Here is a 20408-nt window from a genome sequence, read left to right on the forward strand (position 1 = left end):
GCCCTGGCCTTGCACTGTGTGTTTTATCCCTTTTGCCAGTGGGGCACTGAAAAGTTTTATCCCTCCATTTTTTTAAACATTGTAGCAGATATTGTTTCCTATTGACCTCAGCAATTTAGCTAATAACATATATTTTTGGAATTTTATTGGTCGTCATCTTTTGCTCACAGCTGAGACTCTTGGTCAGACTGAGAATCTGTGTGTAACAAATGATTTCAGCTTTGTATCACAAGTACAGTAGAAAGTCTCACTGAGCGATACAGCGGACGGCTATGCAACCAACTTTCAGCGTGGTCAACAACACAGTGTAATTACTGCTGCTGCCTTCTTTTTATTTAACATCTTAACATATGCACGTCTCACTTTGAGGTTGTTAAACAAACGACCAAACAAAGACGCGCTGTGCACTGCACATCAGTTTGCGAGCTAGATAACTAATTAGCTGCTCACATTAAAAGCATGTAACTCTTATCTACATATACTTGTAATACCACTCTGGCTGCCCAAGACAAATATCTACAGTAAAGGTACTTTCACTTAGTCTCTTATCCCTTGCAGTGTAACATTGGCAGTCTTATAGCCTGCTTGCTGCAGAATGCAGAAACCAACAGAAAGAAGCTGCTCTGATTATCAGTAAAGTGCTTTTTTCTTCCACACTCTATTATGTTTACTTTCATTGCAAGTTTTTAACCATGTGAACTTTGCTTGTCTGTCTTCTGATTGCTTCTTGCTCTGAAAGTAAGGTGTTGTTTAGTATTCTCATGTGTCTTTGCAGCTCACCTCACTGTCACGCTGAGAGTTCAGTTAAATTCATACAGATCAATAAAAGTATGAAAGCATCCCACTCTTTGTTCATGAACCCACACCAACATCCTTTGACCTAAAAAAATCATTCCTGACGTACGAGTTAAATGAAAAAACACTGCGGCGATGGATTCCTCTGATCTGATGGTAGAGTTCAGCAGCAGTACCGCACTCCCAATAGTGAGCTCCCATATTTAATCAGGGGCCTTGATGGGCAAAACTGCTGCTGTGTGCAGTATCCCATCATGTGTTTGATTCATCAAACACAGACACACACCTGCAAAAATAAATGTAGTCTTCAGCGGATATATTTACTCAGCGAGAACTGAGAACTCAACAAGGCAGTTTGATTATACAATGAGATCAGAACAGTTTCTACTACAGAAACTGAATCTGAGTACTGCTCACTGAACATACTGGCAATATGTGGGTAGGATTGTTTTTTGCAGTATGCTTTGGGTCATTGTCCATTTGCATGTGTGCAGCATTGTCTGATGAGTCTTGTAGCATTTAGCTGATTCTGAGCAGAGAGCAGAGCCGTGTTCACTTTCATCCAGCTGCTTCGTTCAGCAGTCACATCATCAGTAAACACTAGCGACCTGGTTCCATTGGAAGACATAAGTGTCAGAAATTTAGAGAAATTTGTAGACTCCATTGATGCAATTTCTTCAGGACTGTGGGGGGCTGGAGCCTGTCCCAGTTGTTACAGGCGGAGTACATGAAAAACACAGACAGTTATTGACAGTTCACAGTCACGTCGAAGGTCAGTTTTTAGAATCATCAATTAACCCCATACAAGTCTTTAGGCTGTGTTAGGAAGACAGAGTACCCAGGGAGTAGCCGCGTAGACACAGGGATGACATGCAAACACAGGATGTGAGGTGATCCTGCTAGCCATCATGCCACCCTTTGTGCTCGTTCTATTAGATGTTTTCTGTCAAAGTCTAACCTGCTCTTCTCGAGTGTAACCAGTGATTTGCGCCTTGCTGTATCGCCTCTGTATTTCCATTCATGGTGGTGTCTCTTGATTGTAGACTGTGACGATGACACGCCTATCTCCCGGAGAGTGTTCTTTACTTGGATACATGTTGTGAAGGGTTTTTCTTCCCCAGAAAGGAATACTGTAATTATCCACTTCAGATGACTTCTGTGGTCTTTCAGGCCTTTTGATGTTGCTGAGCTGACTAGTGTATTTGTTCTTTTTGAGAATGTAGCAGATTGTTGATTTAGCCACTCCTGTAGTTTTTGCTACCTGTCTGATGAGTTTATTTTTTATATCCTTCTAATGATGGCCTCTTTCACGTGCACTGACATTTCTTTCTGACCTCTTAGAAATGATGTACTTGATGTTCACAGCTGATTTTTTGAGAAAGCGAGTGATTAGTTTAGTAATTTTCTGCATCCTGAAAACTCCCAAGACTGTCTATTTAAAGCTGTTGGAATCATACATAGGGACAAAAAGCAGCATTACAGAAGATCACACTTGTTTCAGACATGCATCAAACAAATTTTAAATATTAGACAAAGATAACCGGAGTAAATAAAAATTCAATTTTTAAATAATGATTTCTTTTATAAAGGGAATAAAATGCTGTCTATACCTGGGCCTCTGTGAAAAGGTAATAACCCTCTGTTGTTTCAAAACATTTCTGTAGCTGCACCCAGGCCTTGTTACTGCCATACAATTGAATTCAGTTCAATTCTGTTTTATTTATACAGCATCAAATCACAATAACAGTCGCCTCAAGGCACTTTATATTGTAAGGTAGACCCTACAATAAAACAACAGAGATAGTATGAACAAGCACTTTGGCAACAGTGGGAAGGAAAAACTCCCTTTAACAGGAAGAAACCTCCAGCAGAATCAGGCTCAGGGAGGGGGGAGGGGGAAGAAGACAGGGCAAAAGACATGCTGTGGAAGAGATACCTGTTAAATTAAGTGTCATATGTTTTTTATTTTTTTTAACAAACATGCTAAAAAAAAAATCTGGAGCTTTATTTACATTCCAGTTTCCACGGTTATGAAGAGCAGACAGGGAGTTGACCTAGATGATACTGTCTAGCATACAGGCAGTGGACTTTTTCATCAGATTATTTAACACAATCCTGGAGAACAAGAGGATGTCTGAGGGATTGAAAAGAAGTGTACAGGTACCAATTTTCAAGTACATGGCTGATGTGCAGCGCTGTATCAACTACAGAGGGAGAATGCTGATGAGAATGCTGATGAGGGAGAAGCTACAGGAAACAGTAGCTGAAGCAGGTTAAGAAGAGAGTTGGTGATCGGTGAGCAGTTGTATGGCTTCATGCCATAAAGAGCTCTACAGATGTGACTTTTGCCCCTTCTTGTTTGCTGTGGTAATAGACGGGTGGGCAGACAAGGACTACAATGTTTGCTGATGGCATTGTGATCTTTAGTGAGTATGGAACTGGTAGCTGAGAATCTGAAGAGGGGGAGGCATTATGTGGAGGAAAAAGGAATGAAAGCAAGAAGAAGTAAGACAGAAGGTGTGTGAATGAGAACATGAACATGCAAGGAGTTGTGATAGTGACAGTGGACAAATGTATCTCCCTGGAGTCAATCATCCAGGGCAACAGAAAATGCACAAGACAGGCAAACAACACGGTACAAGCTGTGTGGATTAGGTGGAGACAACTGTGAGGGGTGATTTGTGTTCAGGAGGTAGAGCAGGCCATCTACTCATTGGAACGTTGGTGGTTTGAGCCTTGGCTGCCCCAGTCTGCATGCCATATGTCCTTGGTCAAGATACTAACCCCAAGTTGCTTTCCAATGCTTCCATCGGAGTATGAATGTGTGTGATTATCAGATAGAAAAACACTTAAGCATAAGAAAGTGATCGTATGAATGGGTGAATGAGGCATGTTGTACAAAGTGCTTTAAGTGCTTCACGAGAGTAGAAAAGCACTATACAAAAATCAGTCCATTTAACATGGTAAATGGCCTGTATTTGTATAGTGCTTTTACTAGTCCCTAAGGACCCCAAAGCGCTTTACAAAACCAGTCATCCACCCATTCACACACTGGTGATGGCAAGCTACATTGTAGCCACAGCCACCCTGGGGCGCATTGACTGCCAGACACTGGCGCCACCGGGCCCTCTGACCACCACCAGTAGGCAATGGGTGAAGTGTCTTACCCAAGGACACAACGACCGGGACTGTCCAAGCCAGGGCTCAAACCAGCAACCTTCCTATTACAAGGCAAACTCCCAACTCTTGAGCCACAATAAAGGAGCCATGATTAAAGGACAGCAGCAAGAGTGAAAGGGAAGAATTACAAGATGGTAGTGAGACCTGCAATAATGACAGGACGTGGAGCTGGAGGTGGCAGAGCTGAAGATGCAGAGATTTTCACTGTGATCAGAATGAGCAAATTCAGAAATGATTACATCAGAGGAACAGCTCAGGTGGAGAAGGTTTGTTGACTAGATTAGAGAGATGGGGTTGAGATGGTTCGCACATGTGCAGAGAAGGAATAGTGCATGTATTCGACAAAGGATGTTAAATATCGAGTTGCCGGGCGCCGGTTTAGCTCAATCAGATGAGCAGGTGACCATATGCCGCATGGCTGAAAGCGGGTGACCCGGGGTCAAGTCCGAGCCGTGCCCCTTTGCTGCATGTCTTCCCTTCTCTCTTTCCCTCCACTTTCCTTTCGACCTTTGCTGTACCTATCAAAAAAAAAAAAAAAAAGCCAGTTAAAAGGCAAAAAATATATATTTTGGTTTGTGGATGTAGTGAAGGAGGACATGCAGAGGGTTGGTGGGACAGAAGAGGGTGCTAGGGATAGGGTGAGGTGGACCCAGATGAACTGCTGTGACGATCCCTAAAGGGCGCAACCGGAAGAAGAAGCAAGATTTACATTCAAGTTTCTGCCAGATAACAACTGCACAGATGTTACTGAAGAAAAATAACCAAAAAACAAATATTAATTGAAACAGGAAAAAGAATCTCTGGTGACCTTTCACGGTATGAGAAATACAGCCTTGCAGGCCAGTCTCCCCCAAAAATGCAAAATGGTACCTGTGCAACAGAAGTAAACTAAAAAAAATACCGAATTGAACTGGAATAGTTTTTCTTTCAAGCAACAATCACCAGCAAAGACAGTGACTTCTGGGGCTGATTAATACTTTATTACCTGCCTGCTGTTAAACAGCAAACATCCATCTGCAGTTAAGCTTACAATGAACTTCACTTCATTTAAACAAGTTAGATGTTTTATGTATCTTAATATTTCAAGCTGGATGTTTGTTGTTTTATTATTTAGATAAGCTCTGCTTTCTTCATCTGTGTTTCTGAAAAATGTCTCATGTCTATACTGGAGACACAAGATTCATTCATGTTGTAATAACACCTACTATTACACACAATAAAAAAAATTGTATTTTTCCCCGGTTTATACTTGTTTCAAAATATGTTGGGGGTCATAGTATATTTCTGGTTTTATTGAATGGTTTTGTTTATATTTGGGTTTTTATAGCTTCATGCTTGCAGAGAATTTTCCTGTTTCTGTGTTCACAATTAAAAACAAGTCCCATAAATCTATTATATCTGTATTGAAATCTACTGTTTTTTATCTTTAATTGTATTTTTTGCTCATATTTATTTATTTGTTTTTACTATGAACTTATTAAGTGAATTCTATTTTTTGTAACTCTGCTTCCACCTTCTGGAATTTGCAGGTACCACACCTACAATGTGAGAAAATTTGCTCTCTGTAATTATTCCTTCTGTTCATATTGTTGTTGTTTTTTTTAAATCCCTTAAAAATATGCATAAAGGGCAAAGGATGGACTAGATTAGATGGGCCTCTTTGCTTAGGCTGCTGCCCCCGCGACCCGGCCCCGGACAAAGCGGATGAAAATGGATGGATGGATGGATGGATGGATGGATGGATGGATGGATGGATGGATGGATGGATGGATGGATGGATGGCAAAGGATGGAGACCCTATGGTTAAAATGAAGCTTCACTTTTGCCACTTTGATAAATAAAGTGAGTACATGAAAAAGAAAGAAAGAAAGAAAGAAAGAAAGAAAGAAAGAAAGAAAGAAAGAAAGAAAGAAAGAAAGAAAGAAAGAAAGAAAACAAATCTTTTCATCATGAATATGACTTCATGTAGGAACAGTTTAGGGGGTACAAAGAAAGCTCTTGTTATAAAAGGACTGTAGCTTTGAAAGATCTTAGTTTAATTAATAACTTATTACTTTATTGATTTATTGATTTATTTGATTTAAAAAGTAAAAGCCTTAAATTTCACCATGCTTTCAGTCGTTCACAGTGCCATAGGTCAGCCTACAGGGGAAAAAAAGTTTAAAATAGCAGCAGATAGAAGTGTGACATCAGCCTTTGCAATTTAGGTAAAAATGTCTGAAAAGTCGCCCTGCGACAGACTGGCGACCTGTCCAGGTTGTACCCCGCCTTTCGCCCTATGACAGCTGGGATAGGCTCCAGCGCCCCCCGCGACCCTGAAAAGGATAAGCGGAAGCGGATGGATGGATGGATGTCTGAAAAGTCCTGGAGCGGCCACTAGGTGGGGCTATTTTCACATTTTCTTCAAAAAACAACAACTTTACATTTCATTCATTGCTAGAAATCTGGTCAGAAAGAAGCTGTAAGGGTAAAATCTGTAAATACTAGTTTTATGTTATTAATGACAGAATGTTACAAATAAACGTTACTTAACACCCCCCCCCCTCCCAAAAAAAAATGTTGTGTAAATTAGTTGTGTAAGATTTATGTCAAGTTAGCTAGCATCTTATAGATCCGGTGTACTTTTGTATCTACCTTCATAATAAGAGACAGTATGAAGAAAATAAATACGCAATAGGCCCATATTCTCCACTTGCAGAGGTATTTATTTTAAAATAAATAAATAAGCATAAAGTTGTATTACTTCTTTCTTATATCTTAATTTGTGAAAATATGTACATTTATATTATATAATGTATTATATAGTACTAGGATGGTGTAGTGGTTAGCACAATTACTTCAGTGGAAAAAGGTCCTAGGTTTGAATTTGCTGTCCAGATGGGATGTTCTTCGTGTCTGGGTGGGTTTTCTCTTCAGGCAGTCTGGCTTCATCCCACAGTGCAGTGACATGCATATTAGTTTAACTGCTGATTCTAAACTGTTTGTAGGTGTGAGTGGTTGTCTGGGTATTTAAAATCTTCTACCTCTGTTCCTTGCAGCTTCATTATTACATCTCTCTCTCGCTTATTTACACACATGTATTCTGTCTTGCGTTTACTGACTTCTGAAATATTGTATGCCACAGTTTATGGCAAACTAGCTGTTGAAAATGTCAGAAATTTGTTACTTAAATAAACCAACTGCATACAAATTATGCAAAACTCAAAATAAATCTAGAGTAATTTGAACGTACTCAGTATTCAGTAATTCCCTTGTTTTTTCATACATTGTAGATATGGAGGGCATGGTCTCAGCGATTTTATTTTGACAACTGAGGCCAAAACGCTTCACACTGGCCGTCTTTATTTTGAAGTTTCAGACCGGAACAAGCTGTTTATCTGCCTCAACTCCTTCCAGAGCAGAGCGAGAACCGCAAAGAAGATGGCGGCGCTACGAGCGGTGGTGCTATCGGGGAAGGGGAGGGCTCTCCTCAGCACCCCGAAAACTCTCAGGACCTCCAAGGTAGTGTAGTAGTATTTATCACACATGAACGTGTTTAGGACACGATTTAATAGAAAACCGGTGCTGTGAGGTGTCTTGGCTAAGGTTAGCTTGGTGCGGACAGCGGGGTGAGACAAGGTCACTCGTGTTCCCACACTTTTTAGGATTTGACCAACAACTGTAGCTTTAATTTCTTAAACGTTTTATCACTCATAACCTCTTGATAGTGATACGGCATCAGTATCTCCAAAATGAAATGCCAAAGACAGTTTAAAGCAGGTTCTCCTCAATGTGTTTAGGAAGCTAGCCGGTGAGCTAAACCATGATGTCGTGTCCAGCACCCGGCAAACGTGCAACGTGGTTAAAATATACGTTGGCCAGCGATGCATGAAGATTAATGTGAATTGTTTGGCCACTGTATTTGTGCATATTTAAACTCAGCTGGCGTGGGTCGCGATTGTTGACTTCTGTCAGTAACGACACCCGCTGAAGTCGCTGAGCTAAACAGCTTGCTAAAGAGTTAGCATCTCAAGGACTGAAAGGACTTCCGGTGAATAAAAACCGTCCTCAATTTCAATCGCCAAACTAAATATCTGTGCCCTGTCTACAATTCACTGATGCGCGTTTCAGACGATGGATATAACCGAAAATACCTAAGAAGCTGAACATAATTGTCATTTGGCCCCAACTGAGCTTGTGACCTAGTTCAGGGACAAGGAGACGTTTTTCAGCTTTAGTTTCTTTGAGATCATTTTGTTTTGATTATTGGGGATATAATCTTCAGACTGCGAAGATATGATTCCCAAACTCTATTTGCTTATTTACTAATGCTTAATCAGAGGGAGTATCCCAGTAGAGATGGAGAAGGGCATAGCGAGAAATGGCTAAATTGGAGCATTACTGTTAGTAAATGACATGCATGCCAATCATTAGGCTATTAACTACTATATTGATTTTCTTCCTTAACTAAAATAAAGTACCCTAAATTAATGTTGCCATGCATTATTTTATGTCAGAGGTGGAGGTTGGTGTGTTATGTTTGTTTTGCTGATGTGAGGATGCTGTTATCGCATGCTGCCATTAACACCTGGTTACAAAATCAGCTGTGAAGGGCAGTTTCATAAGGACAACCAGACTGGATTATAAAAAAAGGGCCACTCAATTAACTAAACCTTGCACACAAACTTCTTTACCTGCAGCAGGTTTTACTCAGCCTTGGCCTTCAGCTCATAGCAATTCTTCAGAGTAGAACAAGAATTATTCTTGTAGTCCACAGAGAGAGCTGTGTGATGTTGAAGGATACCAGCCAAAAGGTCAACACAAAGCAGGAAGACCTTAGCCTCACTGGGAAACTGTAAACTTGAAAAATAATTATGTACTCAGACCAAAAAATAAATTGTCAAATGTGCTTGGATATCCAGTAGCCCCGTAGACTTGGGCGCCATGCCCAAGCAAAGTACATTTCAGCTCTAATATAATTTAAAGTAACTTAATCTAATGGATAGTCGGCTGTAGATTACCCTTATTGGATGAGTTTGTTAAAGTAACTTTTTGTGCTTATTTCCATTCACAGGCCAGCATGTCCTTCGCCAGCCTGCCAAGGGGGAAGAAGGTTGCCCTGACAACGCTGGGTGTGGTCACAGCCGGTGGAGCCGGGCTTGCACTGATATTGCACCAGTCGGTTAAAGCATCCGAGTTGGAGCTTCATCCCCCTCAGTACCCCTGGAGTCACGCTGGACCTCTGTCCTCTCTGGACCATGCTAGGTGAGTTGAATGTATACAGACTGTTCAAGTGCTTGTAAACATCCTTTGAGTGATGAAAGGCACTGAATGTAAAACTGCCACTAAAAATTAGCTGGCTTTGAAGACTTGAGTTTGCAGAGAATTTCACTTTATTCACGTTTGTTTTCTTTATACAGACTGAATTTTTCATTGAAAGTCTGTTTTGGCAGTTTCAGACAGCTCTTTTAAAATAACTCGTTATGTTTCATATCTTTGTCTCTGCCTCCCACAGTATTCGCCGTGGTTACCAGGTGTATAAGCAGGTGTGCTCAGCTTGCCACAGTATGGAATACCTGGCTTTCAGAAACCTCGTGGGAGTGTCGCACACAGAGGACGAGGTGAAGACCATCGCTGAAGAGGTGAGTCTATATGTGGGGAGATGTGATCCTGTGAATAGTCTTGATTCTGCCAATATTCTAATTTAATCACATAATGGTATTTTAGTCAGACCGAATCTTTTTTTTTTTATAAATTGTCTCATTGTTTTTATCTGTAGAAGTAAGTTCTGCCCGTAGGTGGTGACCCATCTCTTCTCATGATTTGTGTTTAGGTAGAGGTAGTTGATGGTCCTGATGAGAGTGGCGAGATGTTCACCCGGCCAGGAAAGCTGTCAGACTATTTCCCAAAGCCCTACCCCAACCCCGAGGCAGCCAGGGCCGCCAACAATGGCGCCCTGCCTCCAGACCTTAGCTACATTGTGAACGCCAGGTAAGTCCTGAAAACCTGTGTTTACTCTGAAAGGTGCAAAATCTGCAGTATCCTTAGCATTAACTCATTTCACCCTTCTGCTCCCTGCAGACACGGAGGAGAAGACTACGTGTTCAGCCTGCTGACGGGTTACTGCGACCCTCCTGCAGGAGTGATAGTGAGAGAGGGACTTTACTACAACCCCTACTTCCCTGGGCAGGCTATTGGCATGGCCCCACCGATCTACAATGAAATTCTGGAGTATGATGATGGTAAGAAGTGCAGGTGCATGTTTGGATAATCTTCTCTCCAGCTACAGAAATGGGAGCACTATTTTCTGTTTTGTTTTTTTCCCCCTCTTTAGAAAGAGTTTCAGTTTGTTGGAGTGAACCAAAAAACGAAGACATGCAAAACATGCCTTTCCTGTTACCTTTTAATATACATACACTTGTGTTTTTGGGTTTCACTGCAGGCACCTAATGAGCTTCCAGGTAGGGGCATAGGAGACTGCAAGGGCCATGCTGTCTGGTTAGCTGTGACTCAAGTTTGAAACTAAGAGCGCAGGGTGGATTGCTCAGTAGTGATCATATTGTCTAAGGCGAATTTAAAAAATAAAATCGTCATAAAATATAATGGTGGATGGAAATGAATGTGGGAATTCACCAAATAGACAGTAACAAGCATTTAATTGGCTTTTTTTTTGTCTGAAGTCTTCTGAAATTCATGGATTTCAAAAACACTTGCAGCTCTTTGCTCAATGTATCCTTTTCTGGCAGAAAATATTGCCCAGTCGTTCCGCAGGTTTACTTTTTTAAACACTGGCGTTTATAGATCAAAATCTGTTCACCATTCTGAGAGGCTGTGACAGAAAGACGCCTCTTTGTGACTTGTGGCACTCAGAGTGAGGCCTGAGTGAATCCATTTGCTGTGTTGAGTAGCATATTTTAAGTGTTTCCAGTGCGCTAAATTGGTTAAATTAACTCGTTTGCTGCACATAAATGACTTCAATAACTTTATTGCAAAGTAATTTGTTATTACATTGATAAATGAAGCATGACAGTTTGGAGGGGGGGGTTGGAAGGAACAAATGAAAAAAGTGTTGCTGATGGTTTCTGTTCTCTTGGTTTCTTATAGGAACCCCTGCCACCATGAGTCAGGTTGCTAAGGATGTGTGTACTTTCTTAAGGTGGGCTGCTGAGCCCGAGCATGACCAACGCAAACGCATGGGACTGAAGGTACACCTCTCACCAACTGGAGTGCCTATTTTTTGTCTTTGCCAGCACTTAAAATGACACCCATTCTTAATTGAGTGATACTCCAAATTTAGATATGTTTAATTAAATCAACACATGCAACTCTGTAAGATATTTTACAGGACACATGTTGTGGGTATAAAATAAGTTTTTATGTCATGCACTAAACTGTACAACTTCTTATGTGACCTTCCTGTCGTCTCAAGAATATTTAAAACATAGAAAACATGTCTAAGCATGGATCTTGGCATTGGTTAATGTTTGTGTTCTCTTTCTCCTATCAGCTGCTGATGGGCTCAGCTATCATTGTGCCTCTGCTCTACTACATGAAGAGACACAGGTGGTCTGTGCTGAAGAGCAGGAAGATCGCCTACAGGCCTCCTAAGTAAATGGAACAAAACGCCTCCCACACACCCCAACCTGGGCCGAAAACGGAGAGGGCTGCGTTCAATGACCCCACAATGCTCACCGTGTGATGATCTTAGCCACATAATTACTGACAAACACAAACATGCCTTTCTGAGAGGTGGAACAGAACTTGGAGTGGATGTACTATGTTTATTCTTACAGATTTTTTTTTTTTTTTTTTACTAAGCTGGTGGCATGGTAGAACAAATATTATGAAATTTTTTGTTTTTTGTTAAGTATCCTGCATATTGTGGTTCATGTTTGTTTCAGATTTGTGGTGTTCTTGAACGCACCTGCTGCAAAGTTTGTTTGATCGGCAACGAGTTAACTACTGGTAGCAGTTCCTGTTTTGACATCTCGTATCAGTCTCTTTGTCACAATTGACTGCTAAGTTGATTGACTGTCCATCTTTGTAAGATACTCAATAGCAATGCAAGTGGTGAGAAGTGAAACATCCAGGGTGTGTGAGAAGTCATTCTTCCACAGTCTTCTCCACAAAGCATGCTCTAGACTTCAGTTTTATTGTACAAAATAAATTATCTTAAAGGAACCTTTCTGTGGGCATGTGTTTTATTTCAGACAGCAGCGAAATTCACACATTTAGATGCTGCCTGTGACGTTCTGCTTCTAAACTTTGTCACATATTCATTAAACAATCTCCCGACTTCTGACCTCCAGAGAGAAACGTCATGGCTTCTTTGGTCTGATTCAACTCTGTATTTCATTAAACTACAGAAAAATAAAATCAGTCACATAAACCGTTTACATTTTCTTTCTATATAGATGACACTGCCGCAAATCTTCAGATTTCTTTGTTTGAAATAAATTTTGAAACAAACAATATTGTATTGATGTCAAGTAGCATTTACAGTTTTTTCTGATTGCTTAAGCACATTTTTTGTAACTATTGGCTAATTTTGCAAAACTCTTCACACAAATAAGAAAACCTGTCACCCAATAATCAAAACATTGTAGTTCTCTTGCAAAAGCAAACACAGCTAGATTAACTCTTCACACCTTCGTAAAAATGGTGTTTCCGTATCAAACAGTACACACAAGCCATCATCTACTAAGCACACAATGCGCCAACTGCACACCGATGGTATGAATACAAAACACATCTGGCTTTTGCCTTCCCTGTGCACAAGGTAGGCTATGTCAGTTTGAGCTCATACTTCTGTCATAGATCCATAAGCATAGAGGGATCCAAACTTCAAGTACTGGTGTTTATTCAAACACATCAAAACAAACACAAGTGTTTATTTCCAAGTATAGGATTATTTGCAATCGCCATAATGACTATATGGGTTACGTGGTCTGCAGTGAACATGCTTCCTCTGCCCCCTCCTCGTCTTCCTCTTGCTCCTCCTTGTCCTTGTCGTCCTCTTCATCCTACTTCTTCACCTCCACGTCCTCTTCCTCGGCCTCCTCTATTTCTCACTCTTTCTGCTCCCACCATTGTACTCCGCACACACAGCTTACCTGTATTATAGTGCTTAGGCTGATTGCAAAGTGAACGAATTATCTAAGAAAGTTTTCACATGTGAAAGTGTGCCAGACAGTTGGCAAATTAGTGTTAATGATAGCCATACATGTGTATACTTTTGCTAGGAGTGTGTTGGAAATTTGGAAATTGAGTGTTGTGCAGTGAATTGTGCCTACAGTCTTGCAAAGTGTGTGTTACAAAATTGCAAACTGAGTGCAAAGCAGTTTTTGTGCTTTTAGTTTTGCAAACTCAGTGAGTGGTTTTGCTATAAGTCTGAATAGTTTTAGAGATTGTGCTACAGGAATCACAGTTAGGGTTTAGGCATTCGGTAAAAACTGTAAGACTTTTTTTTCCAAGCACTTCAACACATCTCCTGAAGTTTTGTTTTCAGACACATTAGCCATGTTAAAGGAAAATAGATTTTTCAAATAATGTGCAAAGTATGTAGAAATAAGACATGATTAGAAAGGAACTTAAAAGGAAAAATTACAATATATTTTTTAAATAAATATATTCTATTGCACTTGATTAATTTATTTTTAAGTGAAATTTTCAGATATTTAAATACGTCTTCCAATACTTTGAATGGCATCATTTGCACTTACCGGTACATTCAATTTGGCACATTATACTATGATTAAATCCATACATTCAGGTACATGTTTCCCACAGCTACGTGGTGATGCTGGTGTAGAACCTGTAATTTAATGTATTTGAATGACAGCTGGAATGGCTACAAAAGGTTTTCAGTCAACACTAATTGTAAATCCTAATGAATGAATCCTTAGCGCGATACTCCCAAGTTCCTCCCTCAATGGAATCCACACTTCCAGACAAACAGATCCAGGAGACTCTGATAAACTTCACTGAGGCCCTTTACTTCATACCAAGATATGTACCAGTCCAGGTGAACTCTGACCTTTCTGGGCTTTGTTTTCAGTGTAAGAGCCAACGAGGGATCCGATAAGCACCGTGCTATGTAATTACCATTAAAGCATCCTATTCTCCATAAACAGGACGGGCGCTTTCCCTTCTCTGAATGGACTCTGCAGCAACACCCACAAACCAGTCCTCGCTTTCTCCAACCTCAACGTCCCAGCTGTGAGTCCCTGAGTTAAAGCCCTCAGAGGCCAGAACAATGCGACAGTAATCAAACCTCTCGGGGTTGTCAGGGAGCTTCTGTTCACTTTCACGTCTCACACTGGTCAGATGTTCTGACAGAACGAGTTCTGGATTTGTTGTGTTGGGATCCAGAATCCCAGGTGAGTAGGAAAACAGTTTCTTCATGTTACAGATGTTGAAGGCCAGGTTGCCCAGGTGTTTGGCCACAGCTATAAGAGCTCCTGGATCCAGCTGTGGGTCATCCAGCAGGGGGCGCCGTTGAGCTCTTATTGTTGCGATCTTGTAGTTCTGCAGGAATGAGACGTCTCCAGCTCTCAGCTCCTTCTCTTCACTGATTGCGTCTGAAAGACTGTCTATCTCTCTGCTCAGAGCCTTAATCTTATCTGTAATCTCCTGACTCTTCTGTTCTGTTTTCATCTTCTTTTTGTAGAAACTGGCACAGCCTCTGAAACTGCTCCTTGATCTGCCTCCCTGTGGTTTGGGCCTGGACCTTGATATGCTCTGCCGTTTTCTCATAGTTTTCTTTAACTTGTTAAAAAAGCTTCAGTTTCTCTTTTAAGGGTTTCAGGGATTTCTGGAGGTGAGCTCTGTTAACTGATGCAACTTCATTAATTGGTTTGAATTTGTGTCTGGTGTGCTCATCTGAATGCAGACAGACGACACATACTGGCCGCTGATGGTCCACACAGAAGAGTTTGAGATTCTCACCGTGGAGACTGCAGAGGGTCTCAGACACTGCAGAAGTTCTCCTCTGTCTCCTCTGTAACACTGAATCACACAGTTTTTTCAATACTAAGTTGCAAGTTGGGTCACTCCTCGATGATGTTCTTTTACAAACTGGACACTCCTGTATTCGTTTCTCTGTCCACCAGTTCCTCAGGCAAGCTTTGCAGAAGCTGTGGCTGCATGAGAGGACAACAGGATCTCTAAATATATCACGGCAGACAGGACAGGACAGATCATCATTTGATCTGAAAGACATTTCTCTCTGGGTGAATCTGAAAGCATAGAAGGAATGTAGTCAGTCACAACTTTATCCTCACTGATATTTACTTTACCTTTGGATCATGCCTTCAGTAAAACTTACAGCAAACTTCAGCATACGGTGTTGTAGCAGGTTGAAGTGCCAGAATTATGGAACCTCCTCCTGCTCTCTCACAGTAGATGCTGCTGATGTGATCTGCCTGAGCTAAATAAAGTTTCGAGTCACTTGAGTGTGTGTGCTGGGCGGGAGGGGATAGGGGTGGAAAGCAAGATGCGGAAAAACGACAAACTGTTACTGGAATATCTCAAGTGTGTTACATAAGGGGCGGAGCTTTAACTCTGTAAAGGCTGAACCATGAAAAAATTGCCACAAAATTCAGTTCAAATTATTTGAGAACCAAACTTTTTATTAAGCCTTCTGTTATTTTTTAAATAAACTAAATACCAATATTAAATATAATTTTTGCTATATCTGGCATTTCTGTATAATGTATTCCTCACTGGAAAAAAACTGCATGTGTGTGATTGTAAACAGTAGTTTTTCACATTGATGATGCAGAGTGAATGAATAATAATACAACACATTTAGCATCACAGGGTTAGGAACTGTCATATATTCAGAGCTAAAATAAGGAATTAATATTAACAAAATATGCTTTCTCTTCCACACATGACAAAAATAGACTTCCACCCTGTTATTAACGATAAGATAAGACAAGATAAGGTAACCAGTTTACTGCTATGTATTTTTTTATTTTCATTATTTTCATTGTATTTTAAGGTTGTCTCAGTCATTTGTTTCAGCAAACAGGAGTAAAATTCCAAAGCCAATTTAAATGAATTCCAGTCTTTATTTAAGAGAGGAATCTTTTCACTTATTGTAACTCACCCTTCTTCCTGCTCGGCATGAACTATTTGTCACTCCCTCATTTTCTAGTGAACATGTTGGAATGTGCAAGGGATTTTTGATATGCTGCTCTGCAGAAGGAACTAGCGGAGATAAAGTGAGAAAGGCTGGCCTGTGTAGAGTGTAAAGATATTTTAATGCAAAACAGAATTATGTGTAGCATTTGGGTGTGACATCATGGTGTTTTAAAGGCACCAAAATCAGTTTTTATTGGTCAAATTTAGTTGAAAAATATGTAATTTGTAACAGAAATGACTGACAAAGAAAACACTTATTATGTTAAATTTTAAACACAGCACAGCAACAATAGCATTTACAGATGCACAAAAAAAACTTAGAGTACACACTGTGTCAGTCATGTCCTCAAATTGTTGGTATGTTATCTATGTGTCCTCACACACAATGTTAGGATTTTAGCATGTATACTGTATTCATACCTTTGAAAGTGACAGATTTACGACACACATAGCCACATACCCTGTCATCCTCCTGAATCACAAGCTATGTGTGTCCTTATTTTCCTTATTATGTTGATTACGTTCTTTTTTTTTTTAGTGCTTTAAAGATAACATACTTAAATTGTTGTTTAAAAATTGTGGTGCTTATATGTTGGCTGTGTTTGTTTCCAGAGTTTGATGGTTGTAGAGTTTTATTTTGGCCCTTGTGTGTCTGTCTTCGACCTCATGCTGGTGTTTGAGGAAGTGTTGATGCTTTAAATCAGACAGATAATTAGTATTCCCTTCTTTTAAAGCTCCCTGTGTCTGCTGTGTGTTGCTGAATCTCCACATCTCGCAGAGTGCAAACAGACGAAATCTGAGACTGATTTCACACGGGGTCTTAAATGCCATTTGGGAGTTGGCAGTGTTTGTACCTTTCCATTTTAAACAATGCTGAAAATGTTTCTGAAAACCATTTACAGAGAAAACAAGAAGCTGTTACTGCTGTTTTTACATTTCTGTTTCTCATTATTTTTAAATTTGGACAAAGCCAAGGAAGGTGTTCTTCTTTTGTCCCCGGCCTTGTGATAAGTAATGTTGAAATATTGCTTCAACTCTACGGCCACAGTCACACTGAGGTTTAGTTTAAGTGGCTTTTCTCTCTGCATGTAGTCACATCCGTCCCACCTTTCATTCATGGATAAACAAACAAGTGTGCTGTTGATTTAAAGCTGCCCTAGGCCTTCATTAGGAGCTAAGCTGTTTCTGAAAAGGGTTTCCTGCCTGCTGATTCAGACTGCATTCAGACACTACGAGCTTCATCTGCATCACAACACAAACAGATTAAGCTAATAGCATTAGTGGATCTCACTGGATCATTATTATCATTATCATTATTATTAGTTTAACTTCTGCCTCAGTCTTGTAACAGAAGGATGTAGGTTTTTTTTACTGTGAAAACTAAACTGATTTTCTACTTTGCTAATTTAGAAGAAAAGGAGTCAGTGTTGCTTTGTATTTGTTTCATGGTGGCAGTTTTCAAAAAAAGACTTCCCAACCTAATCTCACACATACACTCATACAGTTTATCATCTGGGAGAGAAACTTACACATTTGCACAAATGCTGTCAGATGAGCTGTTTTTGTTTCCTGTGAATTTTGCAAATACTTTTGCCGTCTTGTATTTGACTGGAGTTAAATATTTATGCTGTCTTTAGGTCACACAGACACAATTAGCTGAGATTAGCTCCTATGTGGAACCTCGGGGAATCTTATTCACATGGAAAAAAGGACTTCTTAGTTCTAATTGGTGACCATTGTAAACCTCCCATTCCCATTTAAACCAGCAGTCATCAGTTTGTTGTCCTGCTGCTTCATGCACCTCAGACTAAAACAGGCACTGGCCTCTTCAGTTTATTTTAGACTACAGAGCTAAAGGACCAAAGTGCGATCAACTACTGCTTGATTTTTGGATTCGTTCTTTCTTTACAACGACATAAGATTGTTGTTTGCAGGCCGGGGGCCCTCGGCTTTCAGGATTGTTTATAAGTCAGAGTAATCATTATGGCGTCTGTGACAGTTGAAAGCAGGCTGGCATTTTCCATTGATCGGATTCTGGGTTTGGAAAGACCCGGAAACTGCCTGAAACTCCACCGACCCTGGGCAGGTAAGGAACAAAAGGTCTGAAGAGTTAGTAATGGGTAGTCTGTTTGTTACTGATGAAGTGCTAACCTCTGGTCTGTAATACGACATGATTTCCAAAGCATTTAAAAACAAAAAAATCTAAACTAAACCAGTTATCATATGTAATATTAAAGTTTAGGTTTAAAGGTTCATTTTTGTCTGGTTTTTTTGTAGAAAAAATTGCAATTAGATTACACTGAATCACAACATTGATTCATGTTTGTGTCATTATAAAACTGCTCAGTCTGTAATTTTTGTAACATAACATCCTCCAGTTGATACTAAACTTTGAGTATTTCAGTCTGACACTTTCAGTATTTTTTTAAAACCTGATTGGGGGCGATTCCTTATGTCCTATTGCTGTACAGGAAACAAACTGAGTTTATTAGTCTATGTTTAAATCCATTGCTTTTGAAGAACATGCATTTTTCTTCTCTTTCATGTCTTTCTTTGTTCTCCTGCTTGTTCCTTTCTTGTTGTCCCTCATACCAGGTTTCATTTTTATTTTACAGTTGAGCAGTGGCAACAGACTGGAAGTAACCCACTAAACTAAGCTTTCTCTGGCTCATTACACAAAACTCAAAATCAAGCCAAAGTAAAGCATAATTTATTATGTTACATTTATCTACATAATTTTTCTTAAATTATATATTTCATATTTTGCATTTGTAAGATTCATCAGTGTGAAAAGTAAATCTTACTTCCAGTGTTACTTTTAGAATTTGGCTTAATGCTGCCTAAATGTTGCGTTTGATTATAATTGCCGCATCAATGTGAAATGCTCTTTTATTTTTCTCCATTAAACCAGAAAATAATGTGGAGAGCGAGAACAGAAAACAACAGCAGCAGCTAAACTCCCAGCCGACATCAAACTGGTATATCGGACGCAGACCACGCACTGCCTTTACCACCAGCCAGGTAATCAGTTTATCAGCCACTTCTTCAATAATTCTGTTCAATTATGATACAGTAATCACGACATCCATCTATTATAGGAGGAAATACAGGTTTTTTCCTGGGTTAATATCATTGTGTGCATCCTCCCAGGTGAATATACTGGAGACAGTGTTTCAGGTGAATTGTTATCCTGGTATTCAGCTGAGGGAACAGCTGGCAGAGAGACTCAACTTGGATGAGGACAGAATACAGGTAGCTTCATACAGAATATTGAAAAACCAAATGTATTACCGCTTCACGTTTGTCATTCCCTGTCCTTGCTCCTACTATATTTAATTTCAGGACCCAGTGATTGTGCTTTTCCCCTGAAACTCCTTAGATTTCATCCATCAAACTGTTTGCAGGTCTTATAGGTCAACTGTGAGGTTTAAACACTACATGTTAGAAAACAGATCTGGATGTGTGTGCTTAAGTTTCACATAGTCCTGCGCCATCTGCCATGTTAGAGTTGGAGTTGATAAATAATTAGATTCAATTGAGCTCAGTTTTATTTATATAGCACCAAATCACAACAACAGTTGCCTCAACGAGTGTTATATTGTAAGGTAAAGACCCTACAATACTACAAAGAAAACAAAAAACCCCAACAATCATATGATCCCCTATGAGGAAGTGCTTTGGCAACAGTGGGAAGGAAAAACTCCCTTTAAACAGGAACAAACCTCCAGCAGAACCAGGCTCAGGGAGGAGCGGCAACTAAACCAACTGAACTGAATCTTTACCCAGACTATCAGAACTATGGAAATGAGAAATACCATGTCTGCACTGTTGAAAAGTGTTTTAATAAACAGTACCAAGCAGAACTATCTTAACAAAATAAGTTTCTGTGTCATGTAGTTACTTTTTTAAGGCTGGGGCTTTGTGTTTAGGGTATCAGTATTTAGCAGACTTAGTGCATATAATATATGTGTGTATATATAAGAAAAAATATCAAATGTCCACTTAGAATAACCCAGTCTCTCTCTCTCTCAGATCTGGTTTCAAAATCGACGCGCCAAACTGAGGCGTTCGCTCAGAGAAACCCGACTGCAGCTGGTTCAGACAGCTGTGGCTGACCTCGGGGTCGGACATGAGGTCATTGGTCATCTGAAGGTCAGGCTGGGCAGGCGAGGTGACAGAGAGCTCCTCTCTCAGGTTGAGGCAGAAAAAGAAGGCTGACTAAGGACTTTTTCTGTTCCTGCTCTTATGCAGGATTTATTGTTCTACTGCTCCACACATCATCAGTTTCTTCCAGGTTCTGTCTTTTG

At 40.1% G+C, this 20408-nt stretch overlaps 3 protein-coding genes across 3 annotated transcripts; 2 read left to right on the forward strand and 1 right to left on the reverse strand.

Annotated features, from left to right (window-relative positions):
* Positions 1-7345: 7345 nt before the first annotated feature.
* On the forward strand, positions 7346-12135 carry cyc1 (cytochrome c-1). Its single transcript, XM_026167347.1, has 7 exons — positions 7346-7476; positions 9029-9219; positions 9470-9596; positions 9788-9945; positions 10036-10196; positions 11059-11159; positions 11462-12135. Exons 1-7 carry the CDS (start codon positions 7396-7398, stop codon positions 11564-11566), a joined length of 924 nt encoding a protein of 307 aa, XP_026023132.1. The 5' UTR covers positions 7346-7395; the 3' UTR covers positions 11567-12135.
* A 1510-nt stretch (positions 12136-13645) lies between these two features.
* LOC113022205 (tripartite motif-containing protein 35) lies at positions 13646-15350 on the reverse strand. The gene is made up of 2 exons (XM_026167355.1): positions 15281-15350; positions 13646-15191 (listed from the first exon to the last, which is right to left on the reverse strand). Exon 2 carries the CDS (start codon positions 14707-14709, stop codon positions 14071-14073), a length of 639 nt encoding a protein of 212 aa, XP_026023140.1. The 5' UTR covers positions 14710-15191; positions 15281-15350; the 3' UTR covers positions 13646-14070.
* A 2734-nt stretch (positions 15351-18084) lies between these two features.
* Positions 18085-20319, forward strand: hesx1 (HESX homeobox 1). The gene is made up of 4 exons (XM_026167357.1): positions 18085-18187; positions 19013-19122; positions 19252-19353; positions 20134-20319. The coding sequence occupies exons 1-4, from the start codon at positions 18085-18087 to the stop codon at positions 20317-20319; spliced, it is 501 nt and encodes a 166-aa protein (XP_026023142.1).
* Positions 20320-20408: the final 89 nt, after the last annotated feature.

Source organism: Astatotilapia calliptera, chromosome 5, assembly GCF_900246225.1.
Source record: "Astatotilapia calliptera chromosome 5, fAstCal1.2, whole genome shotgun sequence".
In the NCBI taxonomy this organism is placed as follows: domain Eukaryota; kingdom Metazoa; phylum Chordata; class Actinopteri; order Cichliformes; family Cichlidae; genus Astatotilapia; species Astatotilapia calliptera.